At 44.6% G+C, this 20,233-nt stretch overlaps 1 protein-coding gene across 1 annotated transcript in view; it reads left to right on the top strand.

Moving 5' to 3' along the window:
- The window catches only part of mRpS18A (mitochondrial ribosomal protein S18A), a 31,458-nt gene extending 12,852 nt beyond the window's left edge, over window positions 1–18,606 (top strand). Inside the window, exons 3-4 of the mRNA XM_068386906.1 lie at window positions 362–485; window positions 18,411–18,606. Coding sequence (XP_068243007.1) covers window positions 362–485; window positions 18,411–18,514 — 228 coding nt within the window. The 3' untranslated portion in view covers window positions 18,515–18,606. The remainder of the gene's footprint in view (window positions 1–361; window positions 486–18,410) is intronic.
- Window positions 18,607–20,233: the final 1,627 nt, after the last annotated feature.

Raw genomic sequence — 20,233 nt, forward strand, 5'->3', positions numbered from 1 at the left:
TGGGAACTTCATTTATTTTTCCTTTACACCTCTAAAGCTTTATAGATTGAACAGAACAGCCATTCATACTTGCTGAAAAGTCAGGAATTTTTTACCGTTGAGATAAAAATGCCAAATAGAATGACAAATTTTTATAATTTGTCCAAGCTTCTCTAGTTAATTCTCACTTCAAGCAGTGGTTTTTTAACATATTGATTTGAAGTTCTCTGGTGTCATTAATGGTTATATGTAGATAGTTCAAGTGTAAATCCTGAGACTTCTTCCATTTTATGTACAAATGTTAAATATCTATAGCACAGTGTTAAGGCTAATTCAGAACAGCGTGCTTTCCTCAGAACTAATTTTGAAAGTTACTTTTCAGGATGTTTTGATATTATCCCAGTTCTTACGTCCAGATGGGTGTTTGTTGCCACGACGTACCACTGGGCTTTGCACAAAGCAGCAATTGCGCATCAAATATCTGGTTACTATGTCACAGAAAGCTGGTAAGGACAATATGATTTACATAGGTCATTTGTTGTTTTATTGCCTCTATCATATATAAATTCATTGAATGTGTATACTTAATACCTACATGTATATAAATAGTTCCATAGTTTTCACTTTTTAAACACAAGACTTACCCGTTAGTTATATATATAGGTTACGTCCCTGACGTCACGGCAGAAAATTCGAATCTCGCGCCAATCGCTGATTGGATAGCCAGGTGTGCCACCCCTGCGCCCTAGCGAGGTACCTAGGAACCCTTCCAGGAACCCTCATATATTCCCTGCCGCGCTAGCGGCAAGATGTTGGATTTTTCACTCGCTTTAACCTGTATACTGTATTACAGTTATCTTGGTGATGTACAATTTATTTTTAGCCTTTGCTGGTTGGATTTTATTTTTACTGAGTGTTAGTGCTTTAACTACGTTTGTATCTTAACAGAGGTAGGAATGGGAGTTTTTTCCCCCTACTGTAAAACTTACGAACCTACTCTTTAAACCTGATGGCAGAGATCGTTCCACCATCTCTATGACGTCACAATCGTGTGACGTAAGCAACATAGTACTAAATATGTTGCATAATTCTTTTCTTTGCTTTTTCTTGTAAAGAATGAAAAGGAAGTCTAACTTACTATAAGTATTTAACTTTTAATATAAAAAGATTATATTAATTTTTAAGAAATTTCTGTGTTTTTAGTACTGTATTCGTTCTTTAAATCATCGATACTATTTTCAAAGATTAAATAGAACTAGCGTATTGTCAATTTTTGCTGTGTAGTTCTCATGAAAATACGATGCAGTCCCAACAATTCTTGATATCGTTGTTTATTTTCTTTCGATGTTGGGATTCTAGTATTATTGGTATATTCACATATGTATTCGGATTGTAAAGTGTAGCAATCCACTATTTTTGGAAACCCTGAAGATTTAAGGGTTGTTTACATATATATATATATATATATATATATATATATATATATATATGTGTATGTTATTGCGATATCTGTTAATTTTAATAATAACAAATCACTATTTTTGGGAACCTTTAAGAATTAAGGGTTGTTTACATTTATATATGTTATTCCTATATCTGTTCATTTGAATCATATAACATTTAACTTTCCCGGTAGTTATATATAACTACCTGGTGAGTATGTAGAACATTTATCTTTACCGGTAGTTATATGTAACTACCGGGTAAGTGTGTTCAAACATTTATTTACAATGAAAATATCAGGATAATATTTTATAAAAAATATTTTGTTACATTTTTGTATAGCAAGAACTAGAAACGATTTTGCATTCTCATTCAAGCCCTTGGCAGTAGAGAAAGATCTATTACAACGGGCAGGACTAATTATGGTCTTTTGTGTAAGAGTTAAAAGTGCAATTGTTCTGTAACCGAAATACAAACCACGCTATTTACACAGGGTTTACCGTTTAGCGCAGCTGAAATGGCGAGCCATTAGAATTTAACGAGGGTGTATTACCCCCGCGCTAGTTAGCGGGGGGGGGGGGGGGGGGGTTAGGGGAGTGGTAGCTAGCTACCCCTCCCCTCCCTCACACACAGATGAATGCTCACTTTCACTTTCGGCTCGGACTGTGACAGACGTCTCTGTCTTGGTCCTCTCTTGGCAGCCATTGTTTGTTTTGTCTTTACTTAATCGCTTACTTTTCATTTACTCAATATATATGTAAACATGTTTTCATGTTTGTATACATATTTGAGTATAGAAATCAGTAAGTTTCCTTTTCAGATTTGTGTGTGTAGTGTACTTATCTACGTGGTGTCCTCGGCAGTTGGCCGCCACGGCGTTATGGGTGGCGATCGAGTTTGACTTATGTCTTTCTCTCTCTCTCTCTCTCTCTTGAGGTCGTTCACCCTTTTACTACGTGTTACTACGCCCTTGTAGCTTCCCTTCCGTGTGGGGGGTTGCTACGTCGTACGTTTGTCTCAATTAGTTTATGAATCTAATTGTATTTGTTGATTTTTCAGCTTTGTAGAACGATTCCTTTCGGGGTTTTCGTTCTTTCTTTAGTGTTCATTCATTTTTAAATTACATAATTACATAGTTACATAATTATAATTGTTATAATTCTGTTTTGGTTACATCTCTCCTTCCGTGAGTGTAAGTGGTTGTGAGGGCACATGCCTGTTGTGTAATTCTTGTTTCCTTTCCCTCGGGATTCCTCTTCGGAGCCCTCCCGGGGGAATGAATGTGTACTAATGTTTTTTTGTTTTATTTTTTTACAGTTACCGATCTAGTTCGTTTCTGTAATATGGCAACGGTGTGAGCTGTCTTGTTGAGTCCTGGGGATTCGGCTGTTGCTGCCTCCCCCCTTGTGTTTTCGTCAGGGGCGTGTCTCCTTCTACTGGAAGTACTCCCGTGACGACGGACAGCTCTCCAGTTCATTTTAGAACTCTCAGGAGGCTTGCCTCCTTGGGCAGGTAACTTTCCTTCCGAGGGAAGTTTTTCCTGTCCAGGCTTGAGTTTTTCCCCTTAGGGAGGGTTCTCCTCTTGCCTTTTTTTCGTGCGACTATGCTCTTGGTGCTGAGCGGTCACACCTGCAGTTTCGCTCAAGGGGCTGGGCAACTGCAGGAGCTCCTCTTCGGAGGATTGCTCCTTTTAGGTCACTGCTGACCAGTCTCTTCTACGAAGTGTTTCTCTTTCGTTCGTGAGAGAGTACACTCATAGAGACACCTCTTCGGAGGTTTCTTCTGTTGCTGTTGGCCTCCCTCGCCGTAAGGCCCACCGTCCGCCTCGTCGTAAGTGCCTCTCATCTCCCTATAAGGGTGCTTGAGGCGCCTTTTTGAATCTCCGTTTGCAGCCTACGACTCCTTTTTCTCGATCTTCCGCCTTGGTGCAAATGGACAGCAGTCTGATCTCGTCTTCCGACGGGCAACGGTCTTCCCGACGGACAACGGTCTTCCCGACGGACAGCGGTCTTCCGACGGACATCAGTCTCCCGGCGGACAACGATCCCTCGGGGCAAAGGGTTGCCTCCCACGGGGGTTCTTCCCTTGCGTGTCAGGGTTTCCCTGCGCGCCCTTCTGCTGTGTTCTCTCCTGCTCCTGCTCAGTGTTAACGCACAGGCGCTCTTCTGCTCATCAGCGCTCTCCTGTTCGTCAGCGCTTTCATGATGATCATCCCTGCTGTTCCTGTTGGTTCCTGTTACGCGCCCTGTGCGCCCATGTTCGCCCTCGCGATCTAGAACTTCGGTTCAGGTCGGGGTCAAGGACTCTTCTTCTATACGCAGGCTTCCACGCGTAGCCTTCTGCTCGTCAGCGATCATCAGCTCGCCAGCGATCATCAGCTCGCCAGCGATCACCTGTCTCTCGGCGATCTCCGGATCGCCTGCGTGTGTTACAGCCGGCACGCCAACGTTCTCCAACTCTTCTGAAGGAACATGGTTCGCCTGCTACTAGCTCACCTGCGCATGCTGATCGGCATCGCGCGACCCTCAACTGCGGATGCTGATCGCCGTCGCGCGACCCTCAACTGCGGATGCTGATCGCCGTCGCGCGACCCTCAACTGCGGATGCTGATCGCCGTCGCGCGACCCTCAACTGCGGATGCTGATCGCCGTCGCGCGACCCTCAACTGCGGATGCTGATCGCCGTCGCGCGACCCTCAACTGCGGATGCTGATCGCCGTCGCGCGACCCTCAACTGCGGATGCTGATCGCCGTCGCGCGACCCTCAACTGCGGATGCTGATCGCCATCGCGCGACCCTCAACTGCGGATGCTGATCGCCATTGCGCGACCCTCAACTGCGGATGCTGATCGCCATCGCGCGACCGCACACCTGCGGATGCTGATCGCCATCGCGCGACCCTCAACTGCGGATGCTGATCGCCATCGCGCGATCGCCCACCTGCAGAGGCTGCTCGCCATCGCGCGACCGCCCATCAGCGCATGCTGATCACCATCGCGCGATCGCCCTCCTGCACATGCTGCTCGCGATCGCTCACCTTCGCATATAGCTCGCCAATGCACGATCGCTCACCTGCGCATGCTGCTCGACCATCACGTCGGCATAACACAACGCGCCATCGCCAACCTGCGCGTTAGCGCTCACCAGCTCACCACCGATTGCTTGTTGATCCATATCGCCAGCGGTCTTCCGCGCCCATGCGGCAGTGCGTTTCCTCGCCATCACGCTAACGCTTGCGTTCGCCGCCTCGGACTCGCGCTTATCCACCTGCCCACCCTCACGACCGCTCGCCTGCGCGCCCGCGCGACCGCTCGTCTGCGTGCCCGCGCGACCGCTCGTCTGCGCGCCCGCGCGACCGCTCGTCTGCGCGACCGCTCGTCTGCGCGACCGCTCGTCTGCGCGACCGCTCGTCTGCGCGACCGCTCGTCTGCGCGACCGCTCGTCTGCGCGACCGCTCGTCTGTGCGCCCGCGCGACCGCTCGCCCGCGCGCCTGCGCGCCTGCGCGACCGCTCGCCCGTGCGCCCGCGCGACCACTCGCCTGCGTGCCCACACGCCCACGTGCCTGCACTAATACGCTCATGCGCTCCGCGCCCATGCTCTCCAATGTTCGCCCACGCGCGAACCAACGGTTTTCCATCACGCGGACGGATGGTGTTCCGTCGCGCGAACCTACAGTGTTTCTTCGCACAAACGTCGACTTATTTCTTGCAGTATCCATTGCTTGTCTATGGGTTATCGCTCGCCGACCACCAGCTCTCGCCCTTCCTACCACGCTCGCCCTCCTTCTGCGCTCCTTCGCTCACCTTCGTTTGCGTTACCGCGCATGGGTGCTTCCACGTTCGCCCACGCGAAAATCTTTGAATTGCCGTCGCGCGAGCTCCAGGGCGATTGCGACCACGATTCCCAATGGGGTTTTCGCAGCATGGCCAGCCTGGCGAGTTCTTCTGGAGCGTATTTCCAGAACACGGCCTCACCCCGTAAACGCAGAGCATGGCACTTGCAAGAATAGGAGAAACTTAAGGGAGATCTGAGCAACACTCCTCTTTCCTGAACCTGGTTAGCCCTTCCCCGTCATTCCCTGGAAGTATTTTTGGCGGGGGGGCTCTCCGTTCGAGATTTCTCCATCGGACAAGGGGTGACTGCTTACCCCTTCCTCTGGGAGCTTACCAGGTTCTTTCCCTCCTCGGTAACGGCCCGAGGTTTGGTTCAAGGAAGCTACAGGAAGAGCTTGGGTACTTTCCTCCTCTGGAGCTCAGGCACCTTGGCCTTTCGTCGTTAAGTATCTAACTTGCGGACAAGCTCGAAGTTGTACCATCTGGACGCGCTGACTGAGGGCTTCCTTCGGGTGTCTCATCTGTGGAGGTCGACGACCTCAGACACCCTTCCATCCTTGAGAAGAGTTTGTTTGTGCCCAAGGACAGAGACTTAGACAGCGGCTGTGCGGAGGAAATCGACTTCCGTTTTCACTCCTCCAAGGCGCTTTCTTCCAGACTCTGCAGGGCTCCAGCGCCCTTTTCTTTCAATCACGTCGGCCTAAGTTATCGGCTACGACAACTGGGACAAGGTGTCCAATTGCAGTTTCCTCCTGTCAGGAACAGATGGCACGGGAGACTCCCCCGGGGGGGCATAGTCCTAAAAGGAGTTCACGAACTCTAGGATTGCAGGTTTTTCTCTGGGAGGATGCTTAAGGTTACTCATCTGAATGACAGCTTCCCGATGCCCATTCCTGCACAATCTCTGTGATCAGCCAAGGATATCGCGCCTGCCGTCTCTGTCAGCGAATTCAGTGTCTCTGAACCTCTATGCCATAGCGTCAGCAGAGTTGCCCGGTTGGGCAGAATGATCCATACCTTAGGCGAAGGTCTTCCTTAGGATCATCGACGGCTTCACCCCCGGCCTCCTCAGTCGATCCTTTCTTGTAAGAAAGGATCTGAGAGGGGATGTCCTTAGTCGACCTCTCAGCCCTGATCAAGTTTGTCGAACAAACTTCGGCCAGCGTAGACCAGCAGAATCGATCAGACTGGTAACGAGGCGACAGGACTCCTTAAACCCTGGATCGGAAGGACGGGTACTTTCAGTTTCCATTCCATCCATCTTCCAGGGTGCTTATGATGCAGTGTCGCTATCCTGCCGTGGCATAGCAGGTTTGTTTCCCCAGAGAACTCTCCCTGCCTTCCTCTTGGCCGCTCAGGTGCAGGCTTCCGCCTCCTCTGCTGTTTGGAGGGCTGGTCAACTCCGGTAGGCTCGGGTTCGACCTTTTTCAGCGCCGGGACAAGCTTCGGATGCTTACCATGACTGTGGGCTCATGGTATTTTGCTTGGAGCCTCTGCCTCAACATCTGGAGTATCTGGCCATGATATTGAGTCAACGGCCTTAGCACGTTGGAAACCCCGCTTCTCGTCCGTCCAGCGAGGTTAAGCAACGTCGGTACTTGGATGGGTGACCACCTGGGGACGCCAGATTCTGTTACCACATCCTCCGAGCCTTCCTTTCAGTTGACTGTGGCAAGACTGAGGAGAGTCGCAGTACCTGTTCTCAGTCAAGCAGAGCTTTCAGCCCTACCTTGGAACGTTTCCTAGTTCTCCTTTCCTCATTGACCCGTCTATAGTCCGAACGGTCGCCTCAGGATAAGTTCCATGTGGGGCGATCCAAGTTCCGGTGGCTTCAGGCAATGTTTAATCGGACTTCCTGGCCCCTATGGGACCAGCGGAACTATTAGACCTGCAATGGGTGTTGACCTATGGAGCCTCTTGATGGTAGTGGATATTCTCGTCCTTTCCCCACATTCTTGATGCTGTTCTCGGACTCGTCAAAGGAAAGGGGGGGGCATGTTCCGGTCCAGGCCTATGGTCAAGACCTGAAGGATACCTCTCCATCATTCAGGCAGGCTTAGGGGCCGTAATCTGGCCCCTCTACAGATCCTACAGCTCCTGCCGAGTCGCCCCGTGCGCGTCGACTTCATGATTCTGGCGTATTCTAACTAGCATGGGACGCATTTTCACACCTTCACATCTTGCAGTAGAGATACCGGGATGATTGAGATTCTCTCAATACCACCATCGGCTCTCTCATTCCAGGCAGGGGAATGTTCTCTCAGACTATCCGAGCAGAGCCTCGTAGAGAGAGTGTACCTGGGGGTCTTTGACCTTGGGTAACCAGCAAGTACTGGTCTGGGGGACCTGATCGCGACAGCTTGGAACCTCAAGCTTCCGCTATTCTTCCCCCCAGTCTCAGACCCCGAGACTCTGGCAAGATGCATTCCGGTGATGGTGGGACAACTTCGACGCCTGCGTCTTCCCTCCCTTTTGTCTGTGGACAATGGGTCTCAACAAGACCAGGTTGTCTGTCAACCTTTCAATGGGAGAGCTCCACTGGGACTATGCGCAGAACGGTTTCTGGACCCTCTGCTTCCCCTGACGGAATTCCCGGGAGAGCTTCTCCCACGGCGCAGACTACTCAAGCAACCACACTGCGACATCTCTCCCGAACCGGGGCGTCGCTTCGGCTTCATGCCTGGAGACACTACGCCTCCTCCTCAAGAAGAGACAACCCGCTACAGTCGCGGTACGGAGGTCGCGTCATCTGCGATAGTCATCCACAGGGGTCTCCCAGGCAAAGTGAAGAGTCTAAGGTGGTTGGTGCCGTGGGAGATATACCTCTTCCCTTGAGGCCTCTTCTCCAGCAATAACGGTCTTATTGCCTTTCGGCGGAAGGAAACTCCTTTCCGCTCTCGGCAATGAAGCCTGTCGCTCAGCCTTTCCCTGACCTTCAGGCTTAAAGGAATAACTTTTTCCTGCCCGCTGGATCTATCCTCGCTCATGCGAAGCTACGATCGTCCCTGCCCTAGTCGGAGGAAGACCTCCAACTTGGAGCATGGCTCGGACTTTTAGTCCTTTAAGAGATCTTCTCAAGACCCTTTACGACAGGCCTCGGATTGTATTCCGCCTTGGGTCTCCTGCTCACTCTGGCCACGGCCAGTGTGTAAACAATCTTCTTGGTCTCTTACGACTCCCCCCTTTCTAAGGAAGAGGGGAAGGCAACATTCAGGCTCGCTCCTGAGTTGTTGGCTAGACTCAGAATCTGGGGGTCCCGGCCCTTCGGTCCGATTCATTCAAGATTTCGAGTCTCCATTCTGTATCTGATGTCCCAAGACCTTCTCTTTCTTGCCAGTAAAGGAATCGAGAGGTTAGCGCTGGGAACAGCTGCAGTTTGTCCTCAGTTGCAGCCGATTTGGGAGCACAAGGAGGACATGGGGGGAGAGTCACCAGTATACCTCTTCAGCCCGGACTCAAGGACATTCATCTCGACCTGTCTCCAGACCCTCCCCCGTCACGTCGCCCTACAGCACGATGTTGGATACATCGCAACGTCCCTTGCCTTCGAGTAATACTACTCTGTGACGCAGGTGCTACAAGCTGGAGTCTGGAAGCGTCTAATGACCTTCGCAGCCCGCTTCCTACAGGGCGTGACCCACAAGAGTCTTGATACGTTTTCTATCGCTCTGTGGTGGCTACACAACAGCTGGTCTAACCTCAGGCTCCTTTTTGGACAGGTAGCAGAAGGTTGAGGGCATTGTTATCAGGTTTTAGTCTGCATGAACGAAAGAAGTATGTCTGGCCCTTACTTCTTTCTTCATCATCCCCTTTACGGGGAAGCAGCATCCTGGTCTCTGCATAGCTGACCTCGAACCTCTGCAGGTAAACTATGCTTCCTTGTGTTCCGAGTATTGAGTCAATACTGTCGCGTCCCCCATACCCTGATGAGGTGGTATTGGGAACGTCCTAACCCAAAGTTCCTTCTGGAACTCCAGGTCAACTGCCTAGGACGGGTCACACTTCTTCCTTCACACACAAGCTTACGTAGGCCACATGGTTCCTTGCGAAGCAAGGAACTTGTGAGGTGCAGGGACTCCTTTTATCGAGTGCTACTCACTCGGATTCTGAGTCCCCGGGTAAAGCCAAAGCCAGTATGGCTGGGGACTTTCCACCCTACCTAAGGGGTAAGTCGCCCTGTGTAAATAGCGTGGTTTGTATTTCGGTTACGGAACAAATGACAAATTCGAAGATAATTTGTATTTTTCCTAACCATACAAACATTAACTATTTACACACATTTGCCCGCCAGCCCTGTCCCCCAAGACAAGTCCTACCTCTAAGTGAAAGTGAGCATTCATCTGTGTGTGAGGGAGGGGAGGGGTAGCTAGCTACCACTCCCCTACCCCCCCCCCCCCCCCCCGCTAACTAGCGCTGGGGTAATACACCCTCGTTAAATTCTAATGGCTCGCCATTTCAGCTGCGCTTAAAGGTAAACCCTGTGTAAATAGCTAAGGTTTGTATGGTTAGGAAAAATACAAATTATCTTCGAATTTGTCATGTTTCAGTGCGAAATTAGTGCAGTAAATTTATTCAGCACAGTGGATGTTTTTTCCTAGCCTTAGACCTCTTCCAAGCTCCCCAACCCTGGGACAAGGAATGTCGATCGGCCAAAGGAAACGAGAGGCGTTAGCTCACGAGCAGACGTCCTCTTGAGCGTTCCTGTTGACATTCCCAAGAATGCTCGCCCTTGCCATGGGAAAGCAAAGAGCGTTGGACGTTAAGCTACTAACATTGCTGTTAGAGTCTTGCTTTGCATCACATTTGCTAATAATAGCAATACTATAATGCTTACGAACCAACATAGACACGGTTTTTGTTCCAGAGCGCCAGTCAGCCATGAGAACCCTCTGATGAACTGAGTGCGCCGAGTGACGTAATGAAGATCATTTTACGCTCGGCGCTAAGTCTTTCAGGACGCTCGGCGCCACGTCTTTCAGGACGATCGGCGCCACGTCTTTCAGGACGATCGCGCCTCGTCTTTCAGGAGGCTCGGCACCTCGTCTTTTAGAATGCTAGGCGCCACGTCTTTCAGGACGTTCGGCGCCTCGTCTTTCAGGATGATCGGCACCACGTCTTCCAGGACGATCGGCGCCTCGTATTTCAGGACGCTCGGCGCCTCGTATTTCAGGACGCTCGGCACCTCGTCTTTCAGGACGTTCGGCGCCACGTCTTACAAGATCTTTGTCAGTAGAAGACATTGGTGATCACTTTTCTCCTGTTGAATTTGAGATTCTCGGAAGAAGATCCTTATTCCTTTCGTCATTCAGTTGATTTAGAAACTCATGAAAGTTTTTATGATTAGTTTCCAAATTATTTTATGCCTGTTGCTCCACGTTCGCCACCCTCTGAATTTACACGTAGTCATCAATGAAGCTTTAAGGATGGTAGGAGACTGTTTAGAGTCTCAGAAGCACCAAGGAAAGACAGCTTTCTTTTTTCCTCTGAATAACCTGGCCTCTAGATCTTGTATCAGAGTTACGAGATTATTTTTATTATTTTCTCTAGCCAAGCTACAACCCTATTTAGAAAAGTAAGATGCTTTAAGCCCAAGGGCTCCAATAGGAAAAAATAGCCCAGTGAGGAAAGGAAATAAGGAGATAAATAAATGATGAGAATAATTTAAAAATAAATCATTCTTAAAACAGTAACAACGTCTAAAACAGATATGTCATTTAGGGTGGAAGTCTAGCCACGCTTTGGTCGAGGACCTTGTGGCAGCCCCACAGAGACTGTTACAGCCCCCTGGGTGGATTGCTGAGTCTCTCAAGGAATGCAGGTAAATGAGACATATAAACCTTTGAAGCCAGCTTCCTTATCAGGTATTCCAGGATAGCAAGAGTGGAGATCTAACCACGTTAAGGTCAAGGACCTTGTGGCAGCCCCACAGAGATTTTTACAGCCCCCTAGGTGGATCGCTGAATCTCTTAAGGGATCCAGACTATGGGGCAGGATATCTTTGAGGTCCGTGCTATTCCTTTAGGATGGATGCAAAATCTTCTTCCTAGTGAAACCTCCTTTGTTAGTTACTCTGATAAGACCTCTCTGCAAAACAGACTTTGCAATATCAAATGTCTCTCTTTTGGGAGAGGGAGGCTTTTATCTGGTCCTGGATGTAACTGCTCTCAATGCCTTCGTTCAGAAGTCAAAGTTCTCCATGGAGACATCGAAATCATGAACTATTTAAAGTCTCATGTCAGCCTGGTCACAAGGTGAAGCAGAGTCTGACTGTTTTCGCCTTCAGGCAATAGAGCCAGACTACATAACTTCTGGCAATCTTGGGAGAAGAGGGGAGCAGACCTTTGGTCAGTACATCTTCTGAAGGAGGATTACAATTTCCTTTCATCCTCCTTTAGTTTTAGCTCCAATAGATCTCTCTCACAGTTCTAGAAAGGAGTTTAAGAGGCTGGCTTTGCATTTAAACTTTTGCTAAATGTAGTAGAATACTGCACTCAAGAGACATCAGAGCCTCCCTGTATCTGGACGATTGATTTATCAGAGCTCTTTCTTACGTTCTTTATGAAGGATTTTCAGATAACTTTGAACCTTTCAGAAGAATTGCGTATTCCTGTCAACTAGACGAGTCTCTTCTGACACCAGGATGCTTAGCGCCACGTCTTACGGGACGCTCGGCGCCACTCCTTCCAGGACGTTCGGCGCCACGTCTTAAAGGACGCTCGGCGCCATGTCTTACAGGAAGCTCGGCGCCACGTCTTACAGGAAGCTCGGCGCCACGTCTTACAGGACGCTCGGTGCCTCGTCTTTCAGGACGCTCGGCACCACGTCTTTCAGGACGCTCGGCGCCACGTCTTACAGGAAGCCCGGCGCCATGTCTTACAGGACGCTCGGCGCCTCGTCTTTCAGGACGCTCAGCACCACGTATTTCAGGACACTCGGCGCCACGTCTTACAGGATGCTCGGCGGCCCGTCTTTCAGGACGCTCGGCGCCCCGTCTTTCAGGACGCTCGGCGCCCCGTCTTTCAGGACGCTCGGCGCCCCGTCTTTCAGGAAGCTCGACTTCGGAGATCCTGAAGGAGGCATGACACTGAACATGAGAACCTCGGACTTCGTGGTGACACTAGTCGAATCGAATGTCGAGATCAAGGACGCCTTTGTTCCGATCTCTTTGATCACGAAAGTTTTTTATCGAGCGTCTAGCCTTAGTACAACGCGGCGACATAGGGTTTCCTTGACGCCAGGAGTCAGGACCTTAAATACATGTATCCGGTTTTCCTGGACCAGGGTTCGATTCCCGGCCAGTCAGAAGCTAGAAGCTATGATCCTTTTGTGAGTTATCTTTATTCTCTCCATTTCAACCTCAATCTTTTGGGACGAGGAGAAGGTCTTGAGTTGATATGCATCTCTTTTAGGATGCTATAAGAAGTTGCCTTCAGTGGTGGTTCGATCCAGTCAAACTTCTGGAAGGTTACCCCTTTTTAACAGAGGATCTTAGACCTTGTGTTGTGTCTCCTCACCTCGGTTTTGGGGTGGGAGCAACACTAGACAGTTGGAAGCTTCGGGACTTTGGACAGAGGATCAGAAGAGCTTCCTCATCACCCAAAGGAACTGTTGACAGTCCAGTTGGCTCTCAAAAAGCTTTGAAGGGTCAGTTTGGAACAAAGTGTTGCAGGTCTATGCCAATCCCACCACAGAGTTGGCTTTTATTGCCAAGCAAGACGGAACCCATTCGAGGTTCCTTTTCAGGACTGAGAGGAGTCTTCTCATCTGGGCTAAGGAGAAGAATGTATTCCTTCTAACAAAGTTCTTTAAAAAAGAGAAGAACTTCTGGAAGAACGGTCTCAGCTGGAGAATGGAATCTTACTGCTCTCCAGTGCCAGATCTCAAGCAGTCCAAATAGACGCTTTCCTATTAGTCTGGTCCAATCTGGATGTGTACGTTTTCCTCGTTCTATTTCCTTACAAGGTGACACAAAAGTTTGTGTCACACGAAAGGACCAGGAGACTTTAGTGGCCTTCTTTTGGCCCTCAAGAGGAAGGTTCACAAAGATACTGGAATGGATGGTGGACTCTCCTAGAAGTCTTCCATTAAGAGTAGTTTTACTCAAACAACCTCTCTTGGAAAGTTATCCTTCTAGTCTCTAAGCTTTTCTTCTGGCTACCTTCAGCCTTTTGAAACCTCACAGGATCTAGATGTTTTCGAAAGAGGCAGCTAAGTCTTTTACAAGTGCAATAAGAACTTCTACCATCAGGATTTATCAATCCAAGTGGGAAGCTTTAGAGAATGGTGCAGAGTCAACTCTGTTTTTCTCTTCCAGTATCTCTACAACTCAGATTGCTGACTTCCTGTTTTACCTTCGAAGGAAGCTCATTTGTTCATCCTCTTCCATCAAGGGATACAGGTGTGTGTTAGCGACTGTTGTCAGACACAGTATCTTGGACCTTTCGATTGATAAAGTCCTACAGGAACTTCTCAACTTGTTTGAAACATCAAACAACCAGGATTCACCAGCTTGGATCCTGGACTCAATCCTGAAGTTCCTTACGAGTGACAAGCTTGAGCACTTGCTTTCATCTTCATTTTAAGGACCTCTCAATGAAAACTATTTTTTTTGTTAGTCTGGTGACATCTAAAAGAATCAGTTAATTCATACGTTTAGTAAAACGTTGGCTTTCGAGATAACGAAGCTATCTGCTCATTGCAGTTAGGCTTTCCCGCCAGGAATGACCACCTTTCTTAACCTTGACCTAAGGCTTTTGAGTTTCCGAATTTTTCGGATATGGTTGGCGAGGAGTTGGAGAGAGTCCTGTGTCCAGTAAGAACCCTGAAGTTCTACCCAGGCAGTATGAAAGAGTTGCGAGGCAAGTCGAAAGCTCTTTGGTGCTCGATTAAGAAGCCCTCGTTATCAGATGTCAAGAATGTCCTTTCATTCTTCATCAGACTCTTATAAGAGAGGCTCATATACATTACAGTGAGACCGGCCTCAAGTTTTTAATGTCAAGACGCATGAGGTTAGTACTATAACAACTTGAATGACCTTCAAGCAGAATAGATTGTGGTGGAGTATTATGGACACAACCTTTTCGGGGAGTAAATCTGTGTTCACTTCACACTATTTTAATCGTTTCCAGACTCTTTATGAGGACTGCTACACTCTGGGACCATTCGTGATAGCGAGTACAGTAGTGGGTGAAGGATCCACCACTACGTTTCCATAATCCCAATAACCTTTTCTTCTCTTGGAACTTTTATTTGTTTTTATGGTTGTTTGTGGAGACTGTGTCAGTCTTCCAAAATCATTGATTTTAGCCAGGTGGTCAATTTTGTTCCTTGAAGAGCGCTCGGAACTGGTTATTGGAGGAGGTTTTGTCATAATGAGGTATATACACCGGTTTGACAGTCCCTACGAGATCTTCAGCCCCTGGGAGGATCGCTGGATCTCATAAGGCCAGCAGACATAATGAGACAGAGAATCATTGAAGTCAGCTTCCTTATCAGGTACAAACCCTTAAGTTTGTTTTAATTAACTCTTGAGAAAAATTCCAGATATACTAGCTGTCTATAACCCTCCACCAAAGGTGTTAATCAGCTATATATATAACTACCGGGTAAGTCTTATGTTTAAGAATGGTTTTTCATTATAAAATAAATTTTTGAACATACTTATCCGGTAGTTATATATAATTAAAGTCCCACCCTCCTCCCCTCTAAGAGACTAGAGGCATGGAATTTATGAGGGTTCCTGGAATGGTTTCTAGGTACCTCGTTAGGGCGCAGGGGTGGTACACCTGGCTATCCAATCGGCGATTGGCACAAGATTAAAATTTTCTGAAGTGACGTCAGGGACGTAAGCTATATATATACAGTAACTACCGGGTAAGTATGTTCAAAAATTTATTTTATAATGAAAATACCATTTCTTGTGGGAAGTAATAGAGTATTTGTTCTCTTATTGTTAAATCATGGATTCAGGGTTGGGATGACAAACCAAGTGCTGTACTATACAGTACCACATATTTTTCCCTTACCACAAAGCTTACTAAGTGTAAATGTAAACTATTTTCCATTCATGACTCTTCAGATTGGTTAAGTTATTTTTCCTTTTCCTACTATATTCTTTACTCAATTCCTTGCATATTTTCTTCCCAATGATGGCATGTTTGCTCTTACATGCATATAAACCTTTTGTCTTTTCAAGTAGGAAATGCCTTTAGCAAAGCTGGAACAGCTATTAAAATCATTAACCAGGTAGTTAGCAACAGATTATTATTATTATTATTATTATAATTATTATTATTATTATTATTACTCGTGGAACCCATGTAAATTACACGAAATGATATTTTCAATACTAATTATCTTGTTCCTAACCTATACATGTTTGAATAAAATGTCCCAAGATTAATTTTATAATCTAGGTTATGGAAATTGATAGAACTCAAATTTTTGTCTAATAGTGTATTTAAAAAAAAAGAATCAAGTGCTAAAGACAAAATTGGGAAAACTATATAAGATGTGCTTTGGTTAAGTAATCAGAGTCTAATGTGAATTTGTAAGAGTATACCATGAAATTATTTCCGTTTTCTTTAAAGTGTGAATTTGTAAGAGTATACCATGAAATGATTTCTGTTTTCTTTGAAGCGTGACACACAAAATAAATAACACACGCTATCGAATTAATATATAGATTATTATACTTGCTAAGCTACACCCCTAGTTGGAAAAGCAGGATGTTATAAGCCCAGGGGCTCCAACAGGGAAAATAGCCTAGTGAGGAAAGGAAACAAGGAAAAATATTTTAAGAAGAGTAACATTAAAATAAAGATCAATATAAACTATAAAAACTTTATAACAAAACAGGAGGAAGAGCAATAAGATACTACATTGTGCCCGAGTGTACCCTCAAGCAAGAGAAATATAACTCAAGACAGTGGAAGACCAAGGTACAGAGGCCATGGCCCTACCTAAAACTAGAGAACAATGGCTTGATTTTGGAGTGTCCTCCTAGTGCAGTAACCCCTTGGGTGAAGAAGAATTGTTTGGTAATCTCAGTGTTGTCAGGTGTAGAGGAGAATATATAAAGTTGAGGCCAGATAATTCTGTGTGTGTGTAGGCAAAGGGAAAGTAAACCATAGAGAAGGATCCAATGTACTACTGTCTGACCTGTCAAAGGACCCCATAACCCTCTAGCGGTAGTATCTCAACAGGTGGCTGGGTCCTTGGCCAACCTACTACCTGGTAAAGTACGGGCAAACAACCATGCCCACTCTATTGTCAAAGAATCTTCTCTTTTATCTTTGACTGCAATGAGTACAGATGTCCTATCGAAGACTTGTTTAATCTTTTTCTCATACTTATTAGTTTGATTTGTTGAATTTGGCTTAGTGTTAATTATTAAACAAAATGGGAATGCATATGCCAGTGAAAAGATGGACACTCATTGGTTTGTGACTAAATGTGCGATAGATACATATTCCCTTTTGCCCTTTTAGGGGTATGATTTTTTGCAATTATCCCCATACTCGGAATGTAACGTAGGTCAAAGTCTTCCGTTAAGGGCAGGTGTATTCTTTGAGGACCAGGAAGTTTAAGTTTTCTCTGGTGTCATCCGTGACCATCAATGCCCAAAACAATGCTGGAAAAATTGTTCAGCACTTTGCTTTCCTCAAGTTTGTTAATTGCTGAAGCTTTTGGGTTAGCTAGTTTAGCTCTATGGAGTATTCTTTAGGAGCCCGGAGAACTCTAATCTACATCAGGGAGCATTTTTAGAGTTGGTGGAGTATGGGATGATTGCTGCACTACATGTCCTGGTAGCTCTTCCTTGCAGAGCTCCAATGATGGGTTCAACCTGGCATGTTGTATATCAAAGAATTTAAGGAGTCTCTTGTAACTTGTTCCTGAGTTCATGGTCAAGACCAAAAACCCAAAAGTTTCTCATACACCTTACAATATTAAAATTTCTTCACTCAAGGGGTTAACTACTGCACTGTAATTGTTCAGTGGCCACTTTCCTCATGGTAAGGGTATAAGAGACTCTTTAGGTATGGTAAGCAGCTCTTGTAGGAGGACACTCCAGAACCAAACTATTGTTTTTTAGTACTATATTCAGGTCTCTCCTATATATATATATATATATATATATATATATATATATATATATATATATATATATATATATATATATATATATATATATATATATACATACATATATATATATATATATATATATATATATATATATATATATATATATATATATATATATATATATATATATATATATATATATATTATAAAGACCATAGTTGAACTATATGAGATAGAGACTTCCTATTTGGCTTGAACACTTCACCAATAATTACTCCTGGTTTCAGTATCATTCAGAATAAGTTATAATTGTGTTTGATGATACTGAGACTTATGAGACATTTTTTGATGGTATATTTGCTAATATATCATGTGACACAAGAAATTTTGTCAACAATATCTGGTTTCTGCTTATATCCCACCCAACATGTAAGTTCAATTTTTGCTAGATTTCATTATGCTAGACTACCAAATCTCTGGTTTGTGTGGGCAAAAGCCAACCAGTTTAAGTAACAAGAAATTTGTATTCTCTTTTGTCACCTTACTTTCAACATCCCTCCCACAGCTGGGGTGGAAAACGTCTATTGTACAGTACAATACTTTATAGCTACAGTATTTGTAAAAAAAATCTTGTTTGATGGTTTGGGCTTTTGTGATTTGTAGATTTTTCGACCTTTTCATCCCTATCACCTCTGAATTCTACTTATCCTAATCCCTGAAACTTTTTTAGATGAGACATACTGTTGACCTCATGCTATAAGTTTTTTCTTTAAGTATGATGAAATTTAGGTACTAAATATTTGTTTACTGTAAAAATTAAATTTTAGAACTGGGCTAGCTTTCTAGTTTAAATGTCATCATGCTATGCTTAAACATTTATACTGTATCAAATTAATCTTGTCAAATTTTTGTTTTGAGAGTACAGTATGTATTAGTATGATTTTGGATGATTATTTTAAAATAGGAGTATCATTACCATTATATCATTATAAATTTTAGCGAGATCCTTTATCTCCCTTGAGATAATTTGCAACTTTTTACAACTATAAAATTATATTCTGTCAACAGGATTGATGCCTAATTTAGCTCCCAGCTGGAGTAAAAAAGATCCAAGGAAGAGGTATGGGTCCAAGAAATTCAACAGGTATTTTGATGAAGCCACATTGGATTGAAGCCTTTTATGATTTGGAATGCTGACTAAAAATTTAGTTACCAGTGTGGGAGCAAAGTGTAATGGTTATTATACAAGGTGTGTTATAATTTCTTTCTGAAGTTTTTTAGTAGATAAATTAATATCTTACATTTGAAATAATTGGTGGTTTTAAGGGCTTTATTAAAAAGTAAAACATTTAAGCTGTTTATGGGAGACAGTTTCTAGAATGTTGCAGCCAAATTTCACATATCCCATTATTAAGATTACTGCACATTGTATAGTACAGTGTGTGTCATATAAAAAAAAAAAACTCCTGCATAATGTTTTTGCTAAAGTAACTGTTAGTACTTATCTTTTTTACTGCTAATAATTTGAAATATAAATTAAATTTTTAATTTGACTATGATAACTAACTATCCCTACGATAGAGTCTGAGTTTGATGAGGATGGCTATTGTTTTATATATTTTATAAGTTCAAACTTTATTGTTTCGCTGCAGTAAAGCTATTAGTGTTAAAAGATATAAACCATAACTGCATATTGAAGTCAGTTTTAAATTTAATGGTAGGTTAGTTGTATTTGATATTTATTCTGTATTTGTAAATAATATTTGCAAAAATAATGAAATCTATCTCAAAATTATTTATTTACTTTACTCCTGTTTATAGTATTTGTTGAAAAAAAAATCAGAAAAGAGGTTAGGTTGCTATTTTTTTTTTTTTTTTTTTTTTTTGCCTCTTCGAGAGTTCTCAGAAATCAAACAGTGCAGTGAGTGTTTTTATAAATGTATATATGTCAATAAATTTACAAAATATTTACTTATTTTTAACCTAAATGTGTTAGAAATTCTTCTGTTATAAGGAATGTTACTACTATAATACAGCATAGAGTATAATTTGAAAATATTGAGAGGAAAATTTATTCAAATTGTACCTATAGAACTTTCAGACATCCTGATAAGATTTATATTTGAGTTACTGGATTTGTTTGATGTAATTAGTAGTTTTCAATATTTAACTTAGCCGGTGATTATAATAGCTGCAACTCTGTTGCTCGACAGAAAACTCTAAGGTAAAACTCGCCAGCGATCGCTACACAGGTTGCGGGTGTGCCCAACAGTGCCATCTGTCGTCCAGATACCCAGTACTCAATGTAAACAAAGACTCAATTTTCTCTCTGTCGTGCTACCGACAAGACGTACTTACTCGCTGCTGCTAAACTGGATTTGTTTTCACAACTAATTGGTGAAGTACATTATTCTAGTATTGAGCTTTCGCTGTGCAGGCTTTCTCTTCACAAATCCTTGAACTCTTTTTGATTACGGATTCTTTGTTGATGACTTTTTGATAGTTTTTGAATTCCCCTTTGACCAATTCAAAATGGCTGACCCTTCACAAGTCCCAAAATTTAGGAAGTGCAATGCTAGGGACTGTTCAAGGCGTCTTCCGAAGGCCTCTATCGACCCTCACACTGTTTGTTCCAATTGCCGGGATAAAACCTGTCAATTGGAAGATCGATGTGAGGAGTGCGTTGGGCTTTCGGAATTCGATTTTATCGAATTCCAAAAGTATACACGTAGGCTAGAGAGAGATAGAGTTAGGAGAAGTTCCTCTCATTCTATTGACATTTCCTCTCCTCATGCCCCACAACCTATTCCTTCCCCTGTAGTGGTTGCTCCTAATCCCCCTTCTGGCACTCAGGAACCTTCGATGGCTGATATGATGCATGCCATCCAAGC

The sequence above is a fragment of the Palaemon carinicauda genome, chromosome 14, assembly GCF_036898095.1.
Source record: "Palaemon carinicauda isolate YSFRI2023 chromosome 14, ASM3689809v2, whole genome shotgun sequence".
NCBI lineage: Eukaryota > Metazoa > Arthropoda > Malacostraca > Decapoda > Palaemonidae > Palaemon > Palaemon carinicauda.